This window comes from Pongo abelii, chromosome 1, assembly GCF_028885655.2.
Source record: "Pongo abelii isolate AG06213 chromosome 1, NHGRI_mPonAbe1-v2.0_pri, whole genome shotgun sequence".
Lineage (NCBI taxonomy): Eukaryota > Metazoa > Chordata > Mammalia > Primates > Hominidae > Pongo > Pongo abelii.
The window spans coordinates 187733027-187755936 of NC_071985.2; the positions used below are offsets into that span (position 1 = coordinate 187733027).

The 22910-nt window shown below is 47.9% G+C and overlaps 1 protein-coding gene across 1 annotated transcript; it reads right to left on the reverse strand.

Annotated features, from left to right (window-relative positions):
- Positions 1–4398: 4398 nt before the first annotated feature.
- AKR1A1 (aldo-keto reductase family 1 member A1) lies at positions 4399–22391 on the reverse strand (the record flags this gene model as incomplete). Its single annotated transcript, NM_001133320.1, is given in 9 exon segments — positions 4399–4557; positions 5238–5324; positions 5468–5540; positions 5782–5981; positions 6290–6485; positions 7405–7556; positions 7737–7856; positions 12524–12613; positions 22333–22391. Coding segments are annotated over 8 exon segments (978 nt in total). The 3' UTR covers positions 4399–4491.
- Between the last annotated feature and the right edge of the window lie 519 nt (positions 22392–22910).

A 22910-nucleotide genomic window follows, 5' to 3' on the forward strand; every position in this document is an offset into this window, starting at 1 on the left:
GAAAGAAGACTGGATCTGAGGGATCCAGAGGCAGATGATAATGAAAGTTAAAAGGCACAGCACAGGTGAGCATGGCTGACTCCTGCCGATTAAGCTAAGCTTTCTGTTTCATGGATAAAAGTCATGCTAGTATCCATGGCATAAATGAAATCTAGGGAATTCAAGGCTACTGACAGCAGGGGAGATAAGGCATATGTGAGTAGAGTGAATAATTCCCACCCCCAGCCCTGCTAGTTAACATGGGTGAAAGCCTCTTTAACACCCATGGGTGGCACGCTGTTGCATTCACCAGGACTCAGGGATACTAGGATGGTGGAAAGAAAGAGGAATGCCTCACTTTCCCTCCCTCACATACCCCAGGTATTTGCTAGGAAGAGAAAGGAACCAGGGGCGCCTGCTTCCCCCTTTCTAGATGAGTAGCCATTCACTTTCAGTTTGTACTCCTTTTGAATGCATCTTGAACTCCTGGGACTCCTTTGAAAAAACACCTTTTTTTTCTCCCCTCAGATACATCCTCCAAATTGAGAAAGAGTTAATTTCCCGAACCTTAAACTGGCTGACTTAGGATTGGGCTCAGGGGAAGGGAACCCAGAAGCCTGACATGCCAGCAAAAGGGTAAAAGTTTTTTTTTTTACCAGTTGGGCTTTTGGCCTCCCTCTCCCCAAGCAAACTGGTAAAAGGCCTCAGGATTTTTCACCTGTCCTTACCCTTGTTTTGTTTTGATACATGTTTTCTAATAACCCAGTTTGTCTCTTCTCAGCTTCAGGCCATCAAACTCCAGACATGCAACTAGAGCCTTGGACGATGGCTCCTTCTGCAGGGGACCCTAATATAGGCCTCTGAGGGAGATCTGACTGCCATCTTCCCAAAACAGCACCCCCTGTCAGCAGGAAGCAGTTAAGATCGGTCTTTGTCCTTAGCCTCACTCTAAGGGCAGTTAGATGTACTTCTTTAGGCGGGGGAATGAGACAGCCAAGTATAAAGGGGTTCCCAGAGAACCTCTGACTGGCCTGTGAACTGGGAGAATGGGGTGGAGCCATGGAAGTTCATGCTGTTTGCAGCGGGGAGGAGCCTGGCCCCTCCTGTTCCTATGTGGAACCTGGGATTCAATCTATGAGATGAGGGCCTGTTAACAGGAACCCCTCTCTTGCTTTGCTGTGTTGTTTTTCCTTTTTCCCCGGTAAATTCCATCCCCCTCACCCCTCAAAGTTTCTGTGAGCCTAATCTTTCCTGTTCATGTTACAAGAACCCGGATTTTCCTACAACCACAGTGATTAGACAAAGATGTCTGTTGCTAATTTTTCAGGTTAGTTGTTAACAACAACAAAATAGACATTTGCTATAGAGAATGTTAATGTTAGGCAGGGTGAGATGTTTAAGTCAAGACTAATTTCTGAACAGTCTGGAAAAGAAATAAAGTAATCCCATTTACAACAGCTACAAATAAAATCAAATACCTAGGAATTAGCTTAACCAAAGAAAAAAATCTCTATAATCAAATCTCTATAACCAAAGAAAAATAATCTCTATAAAACACTGACAAAAGAAATTGAAGAGGACACAAAAAAATGGAAAGATATTCCATGTTCATGAATTGGAAGAATCAATATTGTTAAAATGTCCATACTACCAAAAGCAATCTATAGATTCAATGCAATCACTATCAAAATATCAATGACATTATTTACAGAAATGGAAAAAATCATAAAATTTATATGGAACCACAAAAGACCCAGAACAGCCAAAGCTATACTAAGCAAAAAGAACAAAACTGAAGGAATCACATTATCTTACTCCAAATTTTGTTACAGAGCTATAGTAAACAAAACAGCATGGTACTGGCATAAAAACAGACATATAGACCAAAGGAACAGAATAGAGGACTCAGAAACAAATCCACACACCTGCAGTGAACTCATTGTCAACAAAGTTGCCAAGAACACATACCGGGGAAAAGACAGTCTCTTCAATAAATGGTGCTGGGAAAACAGGATATCCATATGCAGAAGAATGAAACTAGACCCCTATCTCTCACCATATACAAAAATTAAATCAAAATGAATTAAAGACTTAAATCTAAGACCTCGAAATATGAAACGACTGCAAGAAAACACTGGAGAAGTTCTCCAGGACATTGATCTGGGTAAAACTTTCTTGAGTAATACCCCACAAGCACAGGCAACCAAAGTAAAAATGGACAAATGGGATCACATCTAGTTAAAAAGCTTCTGTACAGCAAAGGAAACAATCATTAAAGTGAAGAGATAACCCACAGAATGGGAGAAAATATTTGCAAACTACCTCTCTGACAAGGGATTAATAACCAGAGTATATAAGGAAGTCAAACAACTCTATGGGAAAAAATATAATCCAGTGAAAATAGGCAAAACATTTGAATAGACGTTTCTCAAAAGAAGACATACAAATGGAAAACAGGCATATGAAAAGGTGCTCAACATCACGGATCATCAGAAAAATGCAAGTCAAAGCTACAATGAGATATCATCTCACCCCTGTTCAAATGGCTTCTATCCAAAAGACAGGCAATAACAAATGCTGGAGAGGATGTGGAGAAAAGGGAACCCTCAAACACTGTTGGTGGGAATGTAAATTAGTGCAACCACTATGGAGAACATTTTAGAGGTTCCTCAAAAAACTAAAAATAGAGCTACGATATGATCCAGCAATCTCACTGCTGAGTATATACCCAAAAGAAAGGAAATCAGTATATCAGAGAGATCTGCACTTCCATGTTTGTTGCAGCACTGTTCACAAAGATTTGGAAGCGGCTGGGTACAGCGGCTCACACGTGTAATCCCAACACTTTGGGAGGCCAAGAACCTAGGAGTCTTGAACCTAGGAGTTCAAAACCAGCCTGGGAGGGCCGGGTGCGGTGGCTCAACGCCTATAATCTCAGTACTTTGGGAGGCTGAGGTGGGCAGATCACCTGAGGTCAAGAGTTCAAGACCAGCCTGGCCAACATGGGGAAACCCCATCCCTACCAAAAATACAAAAAATTAGCCAGGTGTCATGGCGGGGACTTGTAATCCCAGCTACTCAGGAGGCTGAGGCAGGAGAATCGCTTGAACCCAGGAGGCAGAGGTTGCAGTGAGCCGAGATAGCGCCACTGCACTTCAGCCTGGGTGACAGAGCGAGACTCCATCACAAAACAAACAAACAAAAAACAGCCTGGGCAACATAAGGAGACCTAGTCTCTACAAGAATTTAAAATTTTTGTATACTACAGCCTCGGTGACAGAGCCCTCAGTTCAAAAAATAAATAATAGAAATCTCAACAGTCTTCTAGGCCTTCCAATCATCAGTTCCTACCAATTCCAGCCTTGTTTTATGCCATCACCTCTACCGCCAGGTCCCCCTTACTTTTAGTTGCTGTCATACAAGTCTTCTTTAGGTTTTTCCAGCAGCGTCTTCCAGTTTACAAGACTTTTCCCTAAGCTGTCCAATTTGTATGGAATGCTGTTCCCACTCTTACCTCCTTTAACTAATTAATCCCTATTCATCTTTCAGATCTTAGCTGATTAAATAAGTAGGCTACTCACCCTGCACTTCTCATAACACTTCTTCCAACTGTAATTAAATTAATTATGCAATTACTTAGTCTGTCTCCTCAAGTAGGCTGTAGGGACTTATATATATGTCTTTGTTATAGCTATATCCCCAGGGCTTAGCATCATGCCTAACGCATAAGTACCCAATAAATACTTCTTGAATGAAGAGCAATGGTTTGGGAAAGTAAAATGAGTTTTGTGTGACTGCAGGTTAGAGAGATTTGCCAAAAACCTACCTGAAACCTGTTTATCAGTGGCCTCTGGTGCCCACCAATAAAAAGTGCATAAGATAGGGCCTTAGGGGCCGAGTGACAAGGTGTGGGCTGGACTGTTGCCTCCTGCAGGTCACCTATGCACACTGACTATAGTGTCTGATGGAGAAAGCCCCGTCCCCACCTTTTGTGATTTTGCAAGCTGGGATTCCCTAACTTCTGAATGTAAGTCGCTTGGACTCTTCATATTACTAAACCTAGGCACTGATCAGGACAGGGGGATGGAAACTCAAGGCCCAGGTCCAGCACTGCCTTGAAACCAATGGACAATCATTGCCCTGATCGCTCACTTCTGAGGTGGCCAATTTGAGGCATTCTTGAGAAAACTCCAGGGAAGCATGCAGTGCTTAAGATGTGCCAGTAGATGGCGCTACTTCCCAACGTGCCTAATGCAAGGATACAGAATTACTCAGCCTCCTCACAGGTTCCTCCAGAACCAAGATATGAATATTTGGGCTTCAAGGGCAGGTCACATCCAGCAGCCCGAGGTCTGTCATCCCTGAGGGAAACAGCCTCCATCTCAGGCCTGACCAGGCAAATAAGACAAGCAAGCAGTATGGATGCTCCAATGGCTTTATTAACTCCCTCTTTCCGTTGTGGCAGGACCTTATTAGCTGGAGAGCTGGAAGGGAGGCCAAGAAGCTGTGGTCTCAGTACGGGTCATTAAAGGGGTACAGAGGATGCCCTGCATCCCTTGGGACTCTCTTCCCATCCACCTGGAAAGAGAGACAGATAGATTACTCCATCAGCAGGAGTTGCCATTCCAAAGACTCCAGGCATCTTCCCCAAATCTTCCTAAACAAACTCATCTGTGTACAGCACTATGCCAGATGGCAGTGGCCGGGATCCCCATCTCAGAGAACACCACAGTATCAACAGCTTTCTAACACCAAACCCATAGCCTGTAGCTACCCCTGCCCCTAAGAGTTTGCAGTCTGAACTGAGATCAAGAGGCCAGGAACAATTTATTTCCCTAAGTACAGTAACCATTTATTTCCCTAAGTACAGCAGACTTCCCTCCCAACCCCAATCCCTTGAGTGAGGTCAACAATGCCTTCTGGGCTCTCCTCATATCATTTACTGAGAATCTACTACATGTCAGGAACTGGGCTCATTTTACACATAGGAAGCTGAGGCTTGGGGAAGTTTAATAACTTGCTCTAGGTTACAAGATATCAAGAAGCAGGACTGGGACTCACAGGTTATATGCCTTATCCCTGAGCCATACTTCTTCCCTGAGCTCAATAAACAGAAATGAGAGCACTATGTCCAGCATAGCAATCCCACCCACAACATTGTGTCCTTCTCACAACCAGCAAGCCTTAGGTCATACCTGGGCCAGAATCCCACCCCAAATCTCACATTCCCCAAGTCTAGGGGGCTGATACATCCTCACCGTAAGCATAGGCACAATATATCGCCAATTTTTGTTCAGGGCATTTAGCTGCTTCATCTCTTCTGGGCTAAAGGTGAAGTCAAACACCTGAGGATGGAGAGTGGGGTTCAAGAAAGCCAGCTTTGTGAGCAGAAGCTGGGGTTCCACAACACTGCCTTTTTAGCCAGGTAGAGTCAGGGCCAAGAAAATGTCCCAAAGAGCTAAAGAACATAGAACCCATTACCAAGTACCTTGATATTCTGAAGGATTCGAGAAGGAGTGATACTTTTGGGGATGCAGATCACTTTCCGCTGGACCTGCCATCTAAGTTGGGGGATTAGACAGATGAGGAAAAGGGGTCAGTATTCATAAGCACTATTTTGTTCTCCATGCAGCCTTCCCTAAGGTCCTGGAGCACCTGAGCCCTGCTGAAATGGGAAATATGCCTAGTGGCCTCCCTCCAGATCACAAGGCAAGATCCTCAGCCTCACCTAGACACTGAAATAAGAAATCCCTTAACCCTTGCCTCCCAACCCAGTGCCCTCTCCCTAAGACTGCCCCATACCTGAGCAAGATCTGAGCTGGAGATCCACCATACTTTTCAGCCAATGCCAGAACTACTGGTTCCTCCAGCAGGACAGGCTCATCAGGATCACGCCATGCACGATCAGAGGAGCCCAAAGGGCTATAAGCAGTTACCGCCAGGCCACGTGCTTGGCAGTGGGCAATTAGCTCATTTTGAGCCAAGTATGGGTGGCATTCCACCTGAGCCAAAGAATAACCCATCACCATGAAGTGGTGACACCCAGCTTGCTTGGCCCATCCCAGACATGCATGTCTGGACCAACCCCCTATTGCTGACTCCCCCACTCCCCTTCAGCCTGCTTTTCTCACCATTTCCCATTGGCAATTTCATTCTCTCCCACTGCTTCAATGCCCACCTTTATGCAGAGGACTTCTGCACCAACACTCGGACAACTTGCTAGCCATCTCCCTTAAGCAGATCCATCGTCTGCTCACTCATGGTCTTGAGCAGACAACCCCTAAACCACTCATCTGCTTGCTGTCCTTACCTGCAAGACAGCTGGACGCACGGAGGCCACACTGAGTATGTCATCAATCTGCCGACTGTTGAAGTTGGACAGGCCCAGCGCCCGCACCAGCCCCTTAGCCACCAGTGCCTCCAGAGCCTTCCAAGTCTCCTTGTAGTGGGTGGAGTCGTAGCATATAGTCCCATCAGCATTCTTGGGGAAGGGGTTGTCTCCCCGCCTGAGTGAGAGACAGCCCCACCAAGTGTGGACACAAATGCCAGGCTTCTACCCTACCTGCCCATCCAGCCACTCTATGTCCCAAACTCCAATCCCAGAGAGGACAAAGGGCCAAGAATTTTTAAAAAGCCATGCTTTTTCTTTTTTTTTTTTTTTTTGAGATGGAGTCTCGCTCTGCCGCCCAGGCTGGAGTGCAGTGGCACTATCTCAGCTCACTGCAAGCTCCACCTCCCGGGTTCATGCCATTCTTCTGCCTCAGCCTCCCCAGTAGCTGGGACTACAGGCGCTCGCCACCACGCGCAGCTAATTTTTTATATTTTTAGTAGAGACGGGGTTTCACTGTGTTAGCCAGGATGGTCTCGATCTCCTGACCTCGTGATCCACCGCGCCTGGCCAAAAAAAGCCATGCTTTTTCATCCTTCCAGATCGTAACCCAGGTGTTAAGTTTACATGGAATGCCTATGCCCCCTCCTCTTCCTAGACCTAGGTATCTCCTCTCCCCTAGGAAGTCTTCCTTAACTCATCCTCAGGGAGTTATCCACCCTTCTTCCAGCACACGGCACAGCACTAATGGTGGGCTCTTCTCACATCTTCTGCTGAGACTTACTTATTACTGTAACCCCAGGTGCTCAACAGAAAAGTCAGCACCTTTTCTAAATTAATAAAGGGAGCAGGAGGGTTACAGGTGCATACCCTGGGGTACACACCATGTGAGACTGCCTTCCTTTTTCTAGAGTTAAACTCCTGTAGCTACAGCTAAGCTGCTGTAGCAGAAGAGGCTAAGATCCCACCTCAAGCTCCTCAGCTTGCCATGCAAATGAGTGTTCCTATCCTGCTCTGCTGCTGTGACTTACAATAAGTTACTAACACCATCCTGCTCAACCCCCTGATTCCCCAGATGAGGCTCTGGCAAGGCTCACTCAAAGGCATAAGGCCAGTGCATCAGGTACAGGTCCAGATACTCCAGCTGGAGGTCAGCCAGAGTCTTCTGGAGGGCAGGCTCCACATCCTCGGGGTGGTGCTTGGTGTTCCACAGCTTGGATGTCACAAACAGCTCCTCCCGAGGCACCGCCTAGTACAGGGGGCAGGGCCCACAGTGAGAAGAGCCACGAGCACGTGGTCTCACCCACCCCCAACTCTGGGAGAGGAACTGGAAGGAAGCTGATGCCAGATTCCCTCAAGCTGGGCCCCAGCCCTAGCTTCAGCTTCTAAGTTATCTCACCCCACCTCTCTTTACAACCCCAGTCCTTACCTTGCCTGGTCCCACGTCCTCCTTCAGGGCCTCCCCAATCTCAGGCTCATTGCCGTAGATAGCAGCACAATCAATGTGGCGGTAGCCTACACTAAGGGCATACTTAACAGCTGCTTTTACCTGCCAGGTGAGAGAAGCAGAGGTTTCAGCTCTGTTGGTTTCAGCCTTCTACTGTTGCCACACCAAGGTCAATGCTGGGGGAATGGGGGTCAGAAATATAACAGGCACATCTATACAGTGGAGGTGAAAAGATGGAAGATGAACTGGGCGCAGTGGCTCACGCCTGTAATCCCAGCATTTTGGGAGGCTGAGGTGGGCAGATCCCCTGAGGTCAGGAGTTTGAGACCAGCCTGGCCAGCTAGAGGTCAGCCTGGCCAACACAGTGAAACCCCATCTCTACTAAAAATACAAAATTAGCTGGGTGTGGTGGCGGGCACCTGTAATCCCAGCAACTCGGGAGGCTGAGTCAGGAGAATCACTTGAACCCAGGAGGCAGAGGTTGCAGTGAGCTGAGATTGTGCCACTCACTGCACTGCAGCCTCGGCAACAAGAGCGAAACTCTGTCTTAAAAAAAAAAAAAAGATGGAAGATGGTTTCAGTCTAAGGGACCAGAAGCCTCTTCAGAGGCTCCAAACCCTTTGCTCTGCTCCCAACCCAACCAGTCTCTAAGATGCCTTCCTACCCAAGCCATCTCAGCAAGGTCTAGCAAAAACTAACAATATTTTCCCGGCATCTACCATAAAGAGGGCTTTAGTAAATATTTTTTCAGGCTGAGCACGGTGGCTCACACCTGTAATCCTAGGACTTTGGGAGGCCGACATGGGAGCATTGCTCGAAGGCAGGAGTTCAAGACCAGCCTAGTCAACATAGCGAGACCCCCACCTCTTTAAAAAAAAAAAAAAAAAAAAAAAATTAAGGCCAGGCGTGGTGGCTCACGCCTATAATCCCAGCACTTTGGGAAGCCGAGGCAGGTGGATCACCTGAGGTCAGGTGTTTGAGACCAGCCTGGCCAACATGGTGAAACTCTGTCTCTACTAAAAGCACAAAAATTAGCTGTGCATGGTGGCACATGCCTGTAGTCCCAGCTACTCAGGAGGCTGAGATAGGAGAATCGCTTGAACCCAGGAGGAGGAGGCTGCAGTGAGCTGAGATCATGCCACTGCACTCCATCCTGGGCGAGACAGAGTGAGACTCTGTCTCAAAAAAAAAAAAACACACAAAATAACAACAACAAATTAAAAACAATTTTTTTTTTTTTTAAATAAAGGCCAGGCGCGGTGGCTCACACCTGTAATCCCAGCACTTTGGGAGGCCGAGGCGGGTGGATCACCTGAGGTCGGGAGTTTGAGACCAGTCTAACCAACATGGAGAAACCCTGTCTCTACTAAAAATACAAAATTAGCTGGGCGTGGTGGTGCATGCCTATAATCCCAGGTACTTGGGAGGCTGAGGCAGGAGAATCGCTTGAACCTGGGAGGTGGAGGTTACAGTGAGCCAAGATCGTGCCATTGCACTCCAGCCTGGGCAACAAGAGTGAAACTCCTTCTCAAAAAAAAAAAAAAAATTGGCTGGGTGCGGTGGCTCACGCCTGTAGTCCCAGCACTTTGGGAGGCTGAGGCGGGTGGATCATGAGGTCAGGAGATGGAGACCATCCTGGCTAACATGGTGAAACCCCGTCTCTACTAAAAATACAAAAAATTAGCTGGGCGTGGTGGGGGGTGCCTGTAGTCCCAGCTACTCAGGAGGCTGAGGCAGGAGAATAGCGTGAACCTAGGAGGCGGAGCTTGCAGTGAGGCAAGATTGCGCCACTGCACTCCAGCCTGGGCGACAGAGCAAGACTCCATCTCAAAAATAAAATTAAATAAATAAATAAATAAAAATTTAAAAATTTAAAAAATCATAATTTTTTTTCAATCAGAAGACAGATGGATAAATAGAGAAAAGAAGTATAGACCATGGAAACAAGTTCCAGGTTCTAAGGAGCTGGTTAGAGAAACATAGGAAAAAATTCCTAGGCCAAGGACATACAAGGAGTTGTGTAGACAGACTCTGGGAACTCTGGGAGCACAGGCCAGCAAAAGAGGTTAGAAGGGGGAAAAGATTAAGGAAGGCAGATAACTAGGCTGAAAGCTGGAGGCAGATAAGTGGGCTAAAAGCTGGACCCAGAACTCCCTAATGAGAGAGAAGAAAACAGGCATCAGGTAGAAGGATGGGTCAGTTAATTTTGCTAAAATCCATACTGGAAACATGGCACCAGCAGCAGAAACAAGGGTACCCAGCCCTAGACACAAAGCACCCAAAGCTCTTGTTGTGGGTGCCTGGCATAGTATTCAAGATCCCCACTCGGGTGCAGACGTACTTCCCCTAACATCTGACCCCTGCTGTTCCATGCCCCGCCTTGGCCTTGTCTGTGGCCCCCACCCCCTGCCTTGACCTAGCTCCTGGACTTCTCCGAGGCTGTGACAAGTGCCTGCCTGAAGCACAGGGACCCTGGCTCCAGGCTCCTTGGCAGCTATAGGAAAGAAAGCAAAAGGGAAAAGAGACACAGGTCATCCAAGCACACCACAAATATCAGTCTAAATCCCAGATAGAAGAATCTGTTCTCTCAGCTGGGGCTTCTCTGAAACTTAATCCCCAAACTTCTCTTCATTCTGACTCAAGATTTCCAAGGAAGAAGGAAGAAGCCCTGGGGAAATGCGTCATTCCAGGCAGGAGCCAAATCTCATAGCTATGTCCACCCTGAGAAAGCAGGTCTACATTCCCAGACTCCCCTCAGCTGGGAGGGGTTTACACCAGGGGTCAGTCAATTATCAACTTTAACAGTTCTTGAGTTAAGAACTACATTTATATTTTTAAGTGGTTACTTATTTATTTTATTATTATTTTTCTTGGGATGCAGTTTCGCTCTTGTTGCCCAGGCTGGAAATGGCACGATCTTGGCTCGCTGCAACCTCCGCCTCCCGGATTCAAGTGATTCTCCTGCCTCAGATTCCCAAGTAGCTGGGATTGCAGGCATGCACCACCATGCCTAGCTAATTTTGCATTTTTAGTAGAGACGAGGTTTCTCCGTGTTGGTCAGGCTGGTCTTGAACTCCCGACCTCAGGAGATCTGCCTGCCTCAGCCTCCCAAAGTGCTGGGATTACAGGCATGAGCCACCACACCCGGCTTAAGTGGTTACATATTAAAAGGTCACATGAGTGTATAATCACCTCCATCTGTAACTTGTCCAATAGAATCTAATTGTTAATTAACTTTTTTTCCTTAATTTTTTCCCCCTAGACGGAGTCTTGCTCTGTTGCCTAGGCTGGAGTGCAGTGGAGTAATTTTGGCTCACTGCAACCTCTGCCTCCCAGATTCAAGCAATTCTCTTGCCTCAGCCTCCCAAGTAGCTGGGATTCCAGGCGTGTGCCAACACGCCTGTATTGTATTTTTAGTAGAGACGGGGTTTCACCATGTTGGCCAAGCTGGTCTCGAACTCCTGACCTTGTGATCCACCTGCCTTGGCCTCCCAAAGCGCTGGGATTACAGGCGTGAGCCACAGTGTCTGGTCTACTTTTTTTTTTTTAAGATGGTCTCGCTCTGTCCAGGCTGGAGTGCAGTGGCATGATCATAGGTCGCTGCAGCCTCGACTTCTAGGGCTCCAGCAATCCCCCTAACTCAGCCTCTCAAGTAATTGGGACCACAGGCACGTTCTAATTTTTTAAATTTTTTGTAGAGACGGGAGTCTCACTGTGTTGCCCAGTCTGGTCTCAAATTCCTGGGCTCAAGCAATCTTCCTGCCTTGGCCTCCCAAAGTGCTGGGATTACAGGTATGAGCCACCACACTTGGCCCCATCTTGTTCTTTAAAAAATAGTTTGTGGCCGGGCGAGGTGGCTCATGTCTGTAATCTCAGCACTTTGGGAGGCCAAAGCAGGTGGATCACCTGAGGTCAGGAGTTCAAGACCAGCCTTGCCAACATGGTAAAACCCCGTCTCTACTAAAAATACAAAAATTAGCCAGGTGTGGTGGCTCGTGCCTGTAGTCCCAGCTACTTGGGAGGCTGAGGCAGGAGAATCACTTGAACCCATGAGGCAGAGGTTGCAGTGAGCCAAGATCATGCCACTGCACTCCAGCCTGGGGAACAGAGTGAGACTCGGTTTCAAAAAAAAAAAAAAAGTTTGCTGGGCCTGTGTGTTAGTGTGTGCCTGTGGTCCCAGCTACTCAGGAGGCTGAGGTGGGAGGGTCACTTGAGCCCAGGAGGTCAAGGCTGCCATGAGCCAAGATCGTGCCACTGCATTCCAACCTGGGCAACAGAGCAAGACCCTGTCTCAAGTAAAAAAAAAAAAAAAAAAAAAAAAAAGCTTGCTGACCTTTGGTCTATACAATTCACCTAGTTATTCTTCAAACCTTGACACCTGCTATGTGCCTAATTCTGGACTGAGCAGTAGGGAGAGGCTGAGCCCTCAAAGAACCCAGTGTGGGAGAGGAGACATGATCACAGCACAGGGTGATAACTGCCATATTAGGGGTCATAGCATAGGGATGGGCACAGACGGGCCCCATGTCTGCCACATCACTCAATGCAGATCCAGTTAGAGAAAGATGTCCTTCCTATGCCCCCGGCCCTGCTGGGCCCCTCAGCCCACTCTCTGAGTCAGCTGGGGAAGCCCAGGGTGTATAATTGGTCTCTTCTCTTATCTCTTCCCACTGGCTTATCCCCACTAGAAGGGGAATACGGGGGTGGGGCTGCTAGGAAAATGCAGGCAGAGGCTCAACAAATTTCTCTTTTCTTCCCCCATCCCTCACCTGACCAGGCTCACTCTTCCAGGTACCCAGACCAATCAGAGGCATCTTCTGCCCAGTGTGCAGGAGAACACAGGAAGCCGCCATTGCCCCCTGAAACACAGATGGGAAGAGAATGGTGTTGGGGTTAGTGCTGTTGTTCAGGTCTCAGATATCCACTGTCAAAAATACTGCAAAGCGGCCAAGTGCAGTGGCTCACGCCTGTAATCCCGGCACTTTGGGAGGCTGAGGCGGGCAGATCACCTGAGGTCAAGAGTTCAAGACCAGCTGGGCCAACATGGTGAAACCCCATCTCTACTAAAAATACAAAAATTATCTAGGCATGGTGGCGCGCACCTGTGGTCCCAGCTGCTCGGGGGGCTGAGGCACAAGAATCACTTGAACCTGGGAGGTGGAGGTTGCAGTTAGCTGAGATCACGCCACTGCACTCCAGCCTGGGTGACAGAGTAAGACCCTGTCTCGCTACTACAAAGCATGGGGCAGGAAGGGGTGGGGAAGAGGGGACAGATGTGGAGGACAAACACGTGGTTATATATGTGCCTGTGAGAAAAGGCAGCAGAGACAGGGTGCCCAAAACCAACCGTGGCCAGTAGCTCCTGGGCAAACACTAACCAGACCACCAGCCTGGCTGCCCTTCTCTGTGGCAGGCTAAAGATCTCTGTTAAAGAACTGCACTATCTAAAAACAAAAGCAGGGTGGCCATACAGAAGCACCCAGTCTTGACTAAATAAGGTCTCAAGCCAGTGTAAGGCAGGCAAAGGCCATTATGAGAGAAAGAGAGACCAGGTAACTGAATAGGCCCAGGAAGGGGCCACTTCTCTGAGAATGAAATGAATGTTCCCAGGAGGTTGTCAGAACTACAGAGATTCTCGGCCAGGCACGGTGACTCATGCCTGTAATCCCAGCACTTTGGGAGGCCGAGGCAGGTGGATCACGAGGTCAGGAGATCGAGACCATCCTGGCTAACTCAGTGAAAGTCCGTCTCTACTAAAAATACAAAAAATTAGCCAGGCGTGGTGGCGGGTGCCTGTAGTCCCAGCTACTTGGGAGGCTGAGGCAGGAGAATCACTTGAACCCAGGAGGCGGAGGTTGCAGTGAGCTTAGATTGCACCACTGCACTCCAGCCTGGGCAACAGAGCGAGACTTTGTCTCAAAAAAAGAAAAAAAAAAAAGAACTACAGAGATTCTCTAAGTACCTTTCACAGAGGTCTGGTCAGCCATGCTGGTAGGCCTGAGTGGGCTCCTGTAAGGGAGGTAAAGGGAGTCCTAAAAAAGGAACTCTTTTTTAGACTCAGGGTCTGGTTCTGTCTCCTGGGTTGGAGAACAGTGGTGTGATCATGGCTCACTGCAGCCTTGAACTCTTAAGCTCAAGTGATATTCCTGCCTCAGCCTTCCAAGTAGCTGGGACTACAGGCCTGTGCCAGCACACCTGGATGTTTTTAAACTTTTTTAGAGATGGGTTCTGGCAGGTTGCCCAGGCTGGTCTTGAACTTCTGGCCTCAAGCTATCCAGCCACTTCAGCACCCTGAATTGCGGGGATTACAGGTATAAGCCACCATATCCAGATCTTTAATTTTTTAGTTGAGAAAATAGGTTCAAAGAAGTGAAGTTAGACCGGGTGCTGTGCCTCACACCTGTAATACAAGCACATAGGGAGGCCAAGGCAGGCAGATCACTTGAAGTCAGAAGTTAGAGACCAGCCTGGCCAACATGGTGAAACCTTGTTTCTACCAAAAAATACAAAAATTAGCTAGGTGTGGTGGCATGCGCCTGTAGTCCCAGCTATGGAGGCTGAGGCGGGAGAATCGTTTGAACCCGGGAGGCGGAGGTTTCAGTGAGCCAAGATTGCGCCACTGCACTCCAGCCTGGGCAACAGAGCCAGACTCCATCTCAAAAAAAAAAAAAAAAAAAAGTGAAGTTATTTGCTCCAAATCAACAGCTAAGAAGTGGCAAAACTGGCCGGGCGCGGTGGCTCACGCCTGTAATCCCAGCACTTTGGGAGGTCGAGGTGGGCGGATCACGAGGTCAAGAGATCGAGACCAGCCCTGGTCAACATAGTGAAACCCCGTCTCTACTAAAAATACAAAAATCAGCCAGGCATGGTGGCAGGTGCCTATAATCCCAGCTACTTGGGAGGCTGAGGCAGGAGAATTGCTTGAACCGGGAAGCAGAGGTTGCAGTGAGCTGAGATCATGCCACTGCACTCCAGCCTGGGCGACAGAGGGAGACTCCGTCTCAAAAAAAAAGAAGTGGCAAAACCAAGGATCTAAGGAGGAGCTAATGGAAAAAAGGCAAATAAACACAGACCTATAAAAAGATACGGTAGATACAAGTATGATGTACTACAGAAAAGGGCAAGGACAAAGAAATATTGACACTGGCTTTTAAGAATTCCCAAGAGTCAAGGGGAAGAACTCTTTCCAGGAAGGGGAAACTATACACATGACTTCAGTGCAGCAGAAAAATAACTAATTACAGATACAGGTAAATTTCCAACCAAACAAAGCAGGTAAGTGGAGCCTCCCCCTCTGGAAAGCTATGAAAATAAGAAGTCACCAAATGGCCCAAGAATACTCGTTTTGTCAGTAAATTGAATGTTCCAACTCTTGTGCTAAACCCAAGAGAAAAACATATTTAAATATTTAAACTGCCTTCCTTCAGTTTATGGTCCTGTAATGGGAACAGGTGATATCAGTACACTGTGATAAGAGCTTTGATCAAATTCTGCACAAGAGCTGCACAAGGGCAGCAAGAAAAGAGTAACCTTGCTAGGATGGCTTCTTGGAGGCATCTCTTCCTGAGTCAAGTCCCAAAGAATAACTGAATAGGAGTTATTCAAGTGAAAGAAAAGGAGAGAGAATGTTCACACCAAGAGCCAATGAGGTAGATACAACCTTTTCCCCTGATCTCATCAGTACCATGAATATCACTCTTGGGATTGATTTAATTGCCAACAATATCTTTATAAATATAATCCTAGTTTCCAGGTTCTAAAAGGATGTAGGATAGAGTAAGTAATAAAACAAGTTGTGGCTGGGAGTGGTGGCTCACACCTGTAATCCCAGCACTCTGGAAGGCCAAGGCAACGGATCACCTGAGGTCAGAGTATTACCAGCCTGGCCAACATGGCGAAACCTGTCTCTACTAAGAATACAAAAATTAGGCTGGGTGTGGTGGCTCATGCCTGTAATCCCAGCACTTTGGGAGGCCGAGGAGGGTGGATCACGAGGTCAGGAGTTCGAGACCAGCCTGACCAACATGGTGAAACCCCGTCTCTCCTAAAAATACAAAAATTAGCCGGGCATGGTGGCATGTGCCTGTAGTCCCAGCTACTCAGGAGGCTGAGACAGGAGGAATCGCTTGAACTCGGGAGGTGGAGGTTGCAGTGAGCCGAGATTGAGCCACTGCACTCCAGCTTGGGCGACAGAACAAGACTCCATCTCAAAAAAAAAAAAAAAAAAAAAAATTAGCTGGGCTTGGTGGCGCATGCCTGTAACCTCAGCTACCTGGGAGGCCAAGACATGAGAATCGCCTGAACCCAGGAGGTTGAGGTTGCAGTGAGCCGATATAGTGCCACTGCACTCCAGTCTGGGCAACAGAGCGAGACCCTGTCTCAAAAAATAATAATAATAATAAGACAAGTTGAGGCCGGGTACAGTGGCTAATGTCTGTAATCCCAGCACTTTGGGAGGCCAAGGCAGGCGGATCACTTGAGGTCAGGAGATCGAGACCAGCCTGGCCAACATGGCGAAACCCCCTCTCTACTAAAAATACAAAACTTAGCTGGACATGGTGGTGCACACCTGTAATCCCAGCTACTCGGGCGGCTGAGGCAGCAGAATCGCTTGAACCCAGGAGGCAGAGGTTGCAGTGAGCTGAGATCATGCCACTGCACTCCAGCCTGGGATATAGAATGAGGCTCCATCTCAAAAAAAAAAAAAAGACAAGTTGTGAGTAAAGCCAGTACACCAACACTGTCTTTCCTAATACTTCTGACCCAGGAAGAATTTTATAGTCTAGTTTAAGTTGGTTTTGGAAACCACTCTTCTCTGCTAAAACAAAATCAAAACTTCAATCTGAGTGTCAAACCACAAGCTACCAGGGCAATGCTCTTTATAATCAAATTTCCAAGGGATCAAGCAAGCAAGTCTGGACTTGACAAGAGGAACCTGGTGGCCTGCGGCCACCAGGGTCTAAGGCAGGTTTCCTGGGCTTAATGCCCAATGACCTGTTGGCCTCTCGCAGATTACCCAGCACGCATGACAAGGCTCTGAAATTACACCTGGGGTGAGAGGTTGAACAACACCCTGGCTTAAGGGGAAAAGGAAGAAGAAACCTGAATCTTGCTTCTCCCTTTCTTTTGCTGGTAAAACTGAACACCGAAAAGGCTGTGGCTTGGGGAACAGGGATGAAAGATGTAGGAGATCTGCAAAGAACAAGAGCTCCCTAGGGAAGAATGAAGGTGCCACATAGATGTTTTTCTCTAGGACAGAAAATCATCCTCAGCCAGCTCCTGACTTCCTCATCTTCTGCTTGATACAACTGCTTTCCAGCCTAGCCGTGCATTAACAGATTCCAGACTCTGAGCTTGTCCGGAACTGCCTATCTGGACTTTTGGCAGCATTCAGAAACCCTCATGTTATCTTTTTTATTTTTATTTTTTTTTGAGACAGAGTTTCATTCTTGTCACCCAGGCTGGAGTGCAATGGCGCGATCTTGGCTCACTGCAACCTCCGCCTCCTGGGTTCAAGCAATTCTCCTGCCTCAGCCTCCCGAGTAGCTGGGATTACAAGCATGTGCCACCACACCCAGCTAATTTTTGTATTATTAGTAGAGACAGGGTTTCACCATGTTGGCCAGGCTGGTCTTGAACTCCTGATCTCAGGTGATCCACCAGCCTCAGCTTTTCAAAGTGCTGGGATTACAGGCATGAGCCACTGTGCCCAGCCTATCTTTTATTTTATTTATTTATTTTGTTTGAGACGGAGTTTCACTCTTCTTGCCCAGGCTGGAGGGCAATGACGCAATCTTGGCTCACCACAACCTCCACCTCCCAGGTTCATGTGATTCTCCTGCCTCAGGCTCCCGAATAGCCGGCACTACAGGCGCCCGCCACCATGCTCGGCTAATTTTTGTATTTTTAGTAGAGACGGGGTTTCACTGTATTGGCCAGGCTGGTCTCGAACTCCTGACCTTGTGATCCACCCACCTTGGCCTCCCAAAGTGCTGGGATTACAGGTGTGAGCCACTGCGCCCGGCTATCCTTTTTTTTTTTTTAAGACAGAGTCTTGCTCTGTCACCCAGGCTGGAGTACAGTGGCACGATCTTGGCTCACTGCAACCTCCACTTTCCAGGTTCAAGTGATTCTCTTGCCTCAGACTCCAGAGTAGCTGGGATTACAGGCGCCCACCACCACACCTGTCTAATTTTTTGTATTTTTAGTAGAGACGGGGTTTCACCATATTGGGTAGTCTGGTCTCAAACTGCTGACCTCAAGCAATCCACCTACCTCGGCCCAATGTGCTGGGATTACAGGCGTGAGCCCCCACGCCCGGCTGGAAACCCTCATGTTATCTTCAAGTGTAAAAGGGAGATGTGGGGATTGAGCAGGGAGGAGGGTATCATCAGGAATCAGGTTTTATTATTTCCAATTCAGTGCCTAGGTTCCTTCCCTCTGTTGAATTCTTTCTTTCTCAAAGGGCTCTACAGTTGCTGCCTGGATGCAGGGAACTAGAAGACACAGGAAAAAAAGGAAACAATATCTACATGAGTGTTTCCTAGCTGCATGGGCCTTTCCTCTGCCTCCCATAAATGCTGGTGTGGGAGGCAGAGGAAAGGTCCCTTCAGGGTTTTCTCCTCAATCTTCTCATTCCCTAGTTGAGTTCACATCTTCGGTTATTGCCTTAGGCCTTGATTCTTCTCAACCCACTTCTGTATATTCAACGCCCTCTGGACCTCTCCACTAGTATGTATTGACATCTGAGATTCGCCATGTCCAAAACTGTACTCATCAAATCCAGCGGTAGTGTGCAGAGGAAACAGTTTAGGCTCTGGGGCTACGCAGACCTGGGTTTGAATCTCAGTTCTGATATTTTCAAGAGATACTATATCTAAAGCACCTTGCACAGGGCCTAACCCATGCTCTTCTTTCTGTATAGTCATCCCTTGGTATCCACAGGAGATTGGTTCCAGAACTCCCTCAGATACCAAAATCCTGGGATGCTCCAGTCCCTTATATAAAATGGCATAGTATTTGCATAAACCTAAGTACATCTTCCTGTATATTTTAAATCAACTCTAAATACTTATAATTCCTAATACAATATAAATGCTAAATGCTAGGTAAATAGATGTTATAATTTTTTTTTTCACTCTTGTTGCCCAGGCTGGAGTGCAATGGTGCAATGTCGGCTTACCGCAACCTCCGCCTCCTGGGTTCAAGTGATTCTCCTGCCTCAGACTCCCGAGTAGCTAGGATTACAGGCATGAGCCACCACGCCTGGCTAATTTTGTATTTTTAGTAGACACAGGGTTTCTCCATGTTGGTTAGGCTCGTCTCGAACTCCCGACCTCAGGTGATCCACCTGCCTCGGCCTCCCAAAATGCTGGGATTACAGGCGTGAGCTACCACGCCCGGCCTATACTGTATTTTTTTATTTGAATTTTTAAAATTGGTTTTTATCCCCAAGTATTTTTGATTCTAGGTTGAATCCGCAGATGCAGAACTTGTAGATAGAGTGTTGACTTTGTACTCTATCTCACCAAAAGACCAAAGCCCTGGATAACAAGTGTAAAAGCAAACCAGACATGTTGATAGTATAATCCATTTGGGCCTTAAAAAAAACCAGCTGGTTGGGTGTGGTGGCTCATGCCTGTTAATCCCAGCACTTTGGGAGGCTGAGGCAAGCAGATTGCTTGAGTCCAGGAGTTCGAGACCAGCCTGGGGGACATGGCAAAACTTGGTCTCTACAAAAAATATGAAAATTAGCCAGGCATAGTGATGTGTCTCTATGGTCCTAGCTACTCAGAGGGCTGAGGCAGGAGGATCCCTTGAGCCTGGGGGGCAGAGGTTGCAATGAGCTGAAATCACACCACTGCATTCCAGCCTGGGCCACAGAGTGAAACCCTGTCTAAAAAATGAATAAATAAAAGCCATCTAAAGAAAGTATTTGCAGTTCCTTGCAGGCATTTATGAGTATTATCAGATTATGGTTTTGATAAGTAGTTGGTGAGGAGAGTATTTTCTCCTGTACTTTTCTTTTTGAGACAGGGTCTCACTCTGTTGCCCAGGCTGGAGTGCAGTGACCCATTCATGGCTCATTGCAGCCTCGAACTCCTGGACTGGAGCAATCCCGAGTAGCTGGGACTACAGGCACATGTCACCACACCCAGCTTATTTATTTACTTATTTATTGAGACAGAGTCTCACTCTAATGTCCAGGCTGGAGGGCAGTGGTGTGATCTGAGCTCACTGCAAACTCCACCTCCCAGGCTCAAGCTATCCTCTCCATTCAGCCTCCCAGGTAGCTGGGACTAGAAGCATGGGCCACCATGTCCAGCTCATTTTTTGTATTTTTTGTAGAGACAGGGTTTCTCCTTGTTGCCCAGGCTGGTCTCAAACTCCTGGGCTCAAGCGGTCCTTCTGCCTCAGCCTCCCAAAGTGCTGGGATTATAAGTGTGAGCCACCATGCCTGGCCTTATTTTTCTTTTGTAGAGATAGGGTCTCACTATGTTGCCCTCTCAAACTTCAAGCCTCAAGTGACCCTCCCACCTTGGCCTCCTAAAGTGCTGGGATTACAGGTGTGAGCCACCACACCTGGCTTTCTCCTATACTTCTTTTTTTTTTTGAGATGGAGTCTCGCTATGTCACCCAGGCTGGAGGGCAGTGGCGCAATCTTGGCTCACTGCAAGCTCCGCCTCCCGGGTTCATGCCATTCTCCTGCCTCAGCCTCCCGAGTAGCTGGGACTACAGGCGCCCGCTACCATGCCCGGCTAATTTTTTTTGTATTTTTTAGTAGAGACAGGGTTTCACCATGTTAACCAGGATGGTCTCAATCTTCTGACCTCGTGATCCGCCCACCTCGGCCTCCCAAAGTGCTGGGATTACAGGCGTGAGCCACTGTGCCCAGCTGACCATCACTCTTTACTTAAACCACGGATCTTGGCTTCCATAGTGGTCCCTCTTCCCACAGTCCATCACCAGATCTAACCATGTGGCTCCCAGTCTCAAACCCTTCCAGCAGTTCTCCCCTATATTCAGGATAAAGTCCAGGCTCCTCAAAACCTGGCTTCTATCTTCCTCATTTCACCACCTCCTCATGTCAGACTGTATTCCAGACTTTGAACACTCAACAGGGTCACACCACTTACCTGACTCTATGTGTGTGCACACTTTCCTTCCCCAAACCCTACCTTTGCCTGGCTAACTGCTGCTCATCCTTCAGCTAGCACTTTACATTTCTGGCTCCTTTCCAGATGCAGTGGCTCATACATGTAATCTCAGTACCTGGGCAGGCTGAGGCAGGAGGATCACTTGAAACCTGGGCAACAAAAGGAAACACTGTCTCTACAAAAATTTGTTTTTTTCTTTCTGAGTCTGCTAGATAGGGAGAACTTTTTTTTTTTTTTTTAATTTTAAAGATTAACTGGGCACAGTGGCATGTACTTTATAGTCCAAAGGCTGAGGTGGCAGGATCATTTGAGCCCAGAAGTTTGAGGCTGCACTGAGCAAGGATTCCACCACTACACTCCAGCATGGGCAACAGAGCGAGAGACCCCCATCCATCTCTAAAAAGAAAATAAATAAATAAATGGATGGCTACTTCCACGTACTGATAGCATGTGCACATCACTACATTTTTCTGTTTATATATAAATTTCCCCCACAAACCTGGCTACTCCTTGAGGTCTGAGCCCGTCATCTGCCTGAACCTGTCACTCCTAGAGTACCTGTCCCATACATACACACATACATACATACAATGTACACAATACACACACACACACACACCACACACACACGGCTTATGGGGGAGAGATCTTGACAGCTTGAGTTTGGCCAGCTGGAAGGACATTTGAGGAAGTCGCTGCCTCTGTCACCTTTTTCCTTTACCTGTTGGAAAACCTGGAAAGAATCCTCTTGGAGAATATCAAAGCACTTTACTATACTCGGCAAAAAAATCCCAGTGGACCAGATAGAATCATACTGAGATTGCTCCTGTATTAAAAATAAGGAAACAGATCTTGGAAAAGTAACAGGCCTGCAGCCCTGAGTATGAACGATCTGAAAGGGAAGAGAGTTAATTAACAGTAGCCTCATCCAGTGAAGGTTCAGATCTGTGTCTCACTTTAACAGAGTTCTGGGGCAACAGAATAACATGTCAGACTTTCCCAGACCCAAAGCAGGTGTCTAAGTAAGAGAATTATCCCCACTTCTCTCCGCTTCTGAGAAACATCCCTGCACCTGCATAAGAAAGCCGGAGCAGCTGGAAAAAGCACGTAGGTGAGCAAACAAAAAGATGGCAATTAAAACTTGCAGACCACCTAGTATGCGCTGTGCGCCGTCAAAGCTTTATCTCAATTCTTGCTACAGTTCTAATGTAGGACCTCATTTTATTGCTGAGGAAACAGGTTCAGAGAAACTGGGAAGTTAGCAAGATCATACAGAGAAAAAGAAGAGCTCAAATCCGAAACCAAGTCTCGTCCCCTCCAGTGCTCTGCGCTTTCCGCTCAACCCCGGGGGCTTACATTTCAGTAGTAAAGGATCGAGGCCATCGCCTCCGGGAGAAAGGCCAGCAGCAAGAGAAACTCACCTTGGCACAAGCACAGAGCGTGAATAGGGTAGTGTGGCCTGGGCTCAGTTCTGCACCCCGCTAGAGATCCAACGGTCCTCAGCTTAAGTCTGGCGGTGAGGGGGAAGCTCCACCCGGAGGGAGGGGCAGGGGCCGGGCATAAAGGATCACGCGCAGGGTGGACTTCCTTCCCCGCCTCCCGAGGAAGGACCTGAAGGGGATGGAAACCAGAGCTGGGAGGTAGTACCGTCTCCACCTCTGGATCCTCGAGGTCGAACTGGCCAGAACTTGGTCACTCACTCCGCAGCGCGGGTTTGGAGAACTCCTGGGCACAATGAGGCAGGTGGCGCTGGCCACGTGGGCGGTGTAAGCGGCAGGGCCAGCCGCGCCTTTTACTGGCCCACATTGCACCGCGCGCCTAGGCGCCGCCGCTGGCGCTTTTCCGGGGGAAGTAAGGTAGCAGATGCCACGTTGCAGGTTCTGGTGTCGGCCCTCCGGATTCACAATGCCATCCCTGGCTCCATACTCTCCCTAAAGTCAGGTTGGCTGGATTCCCAAAGTTCACCTAAGTTGGCCCCCTTACATTTAGTTCAAGCAAA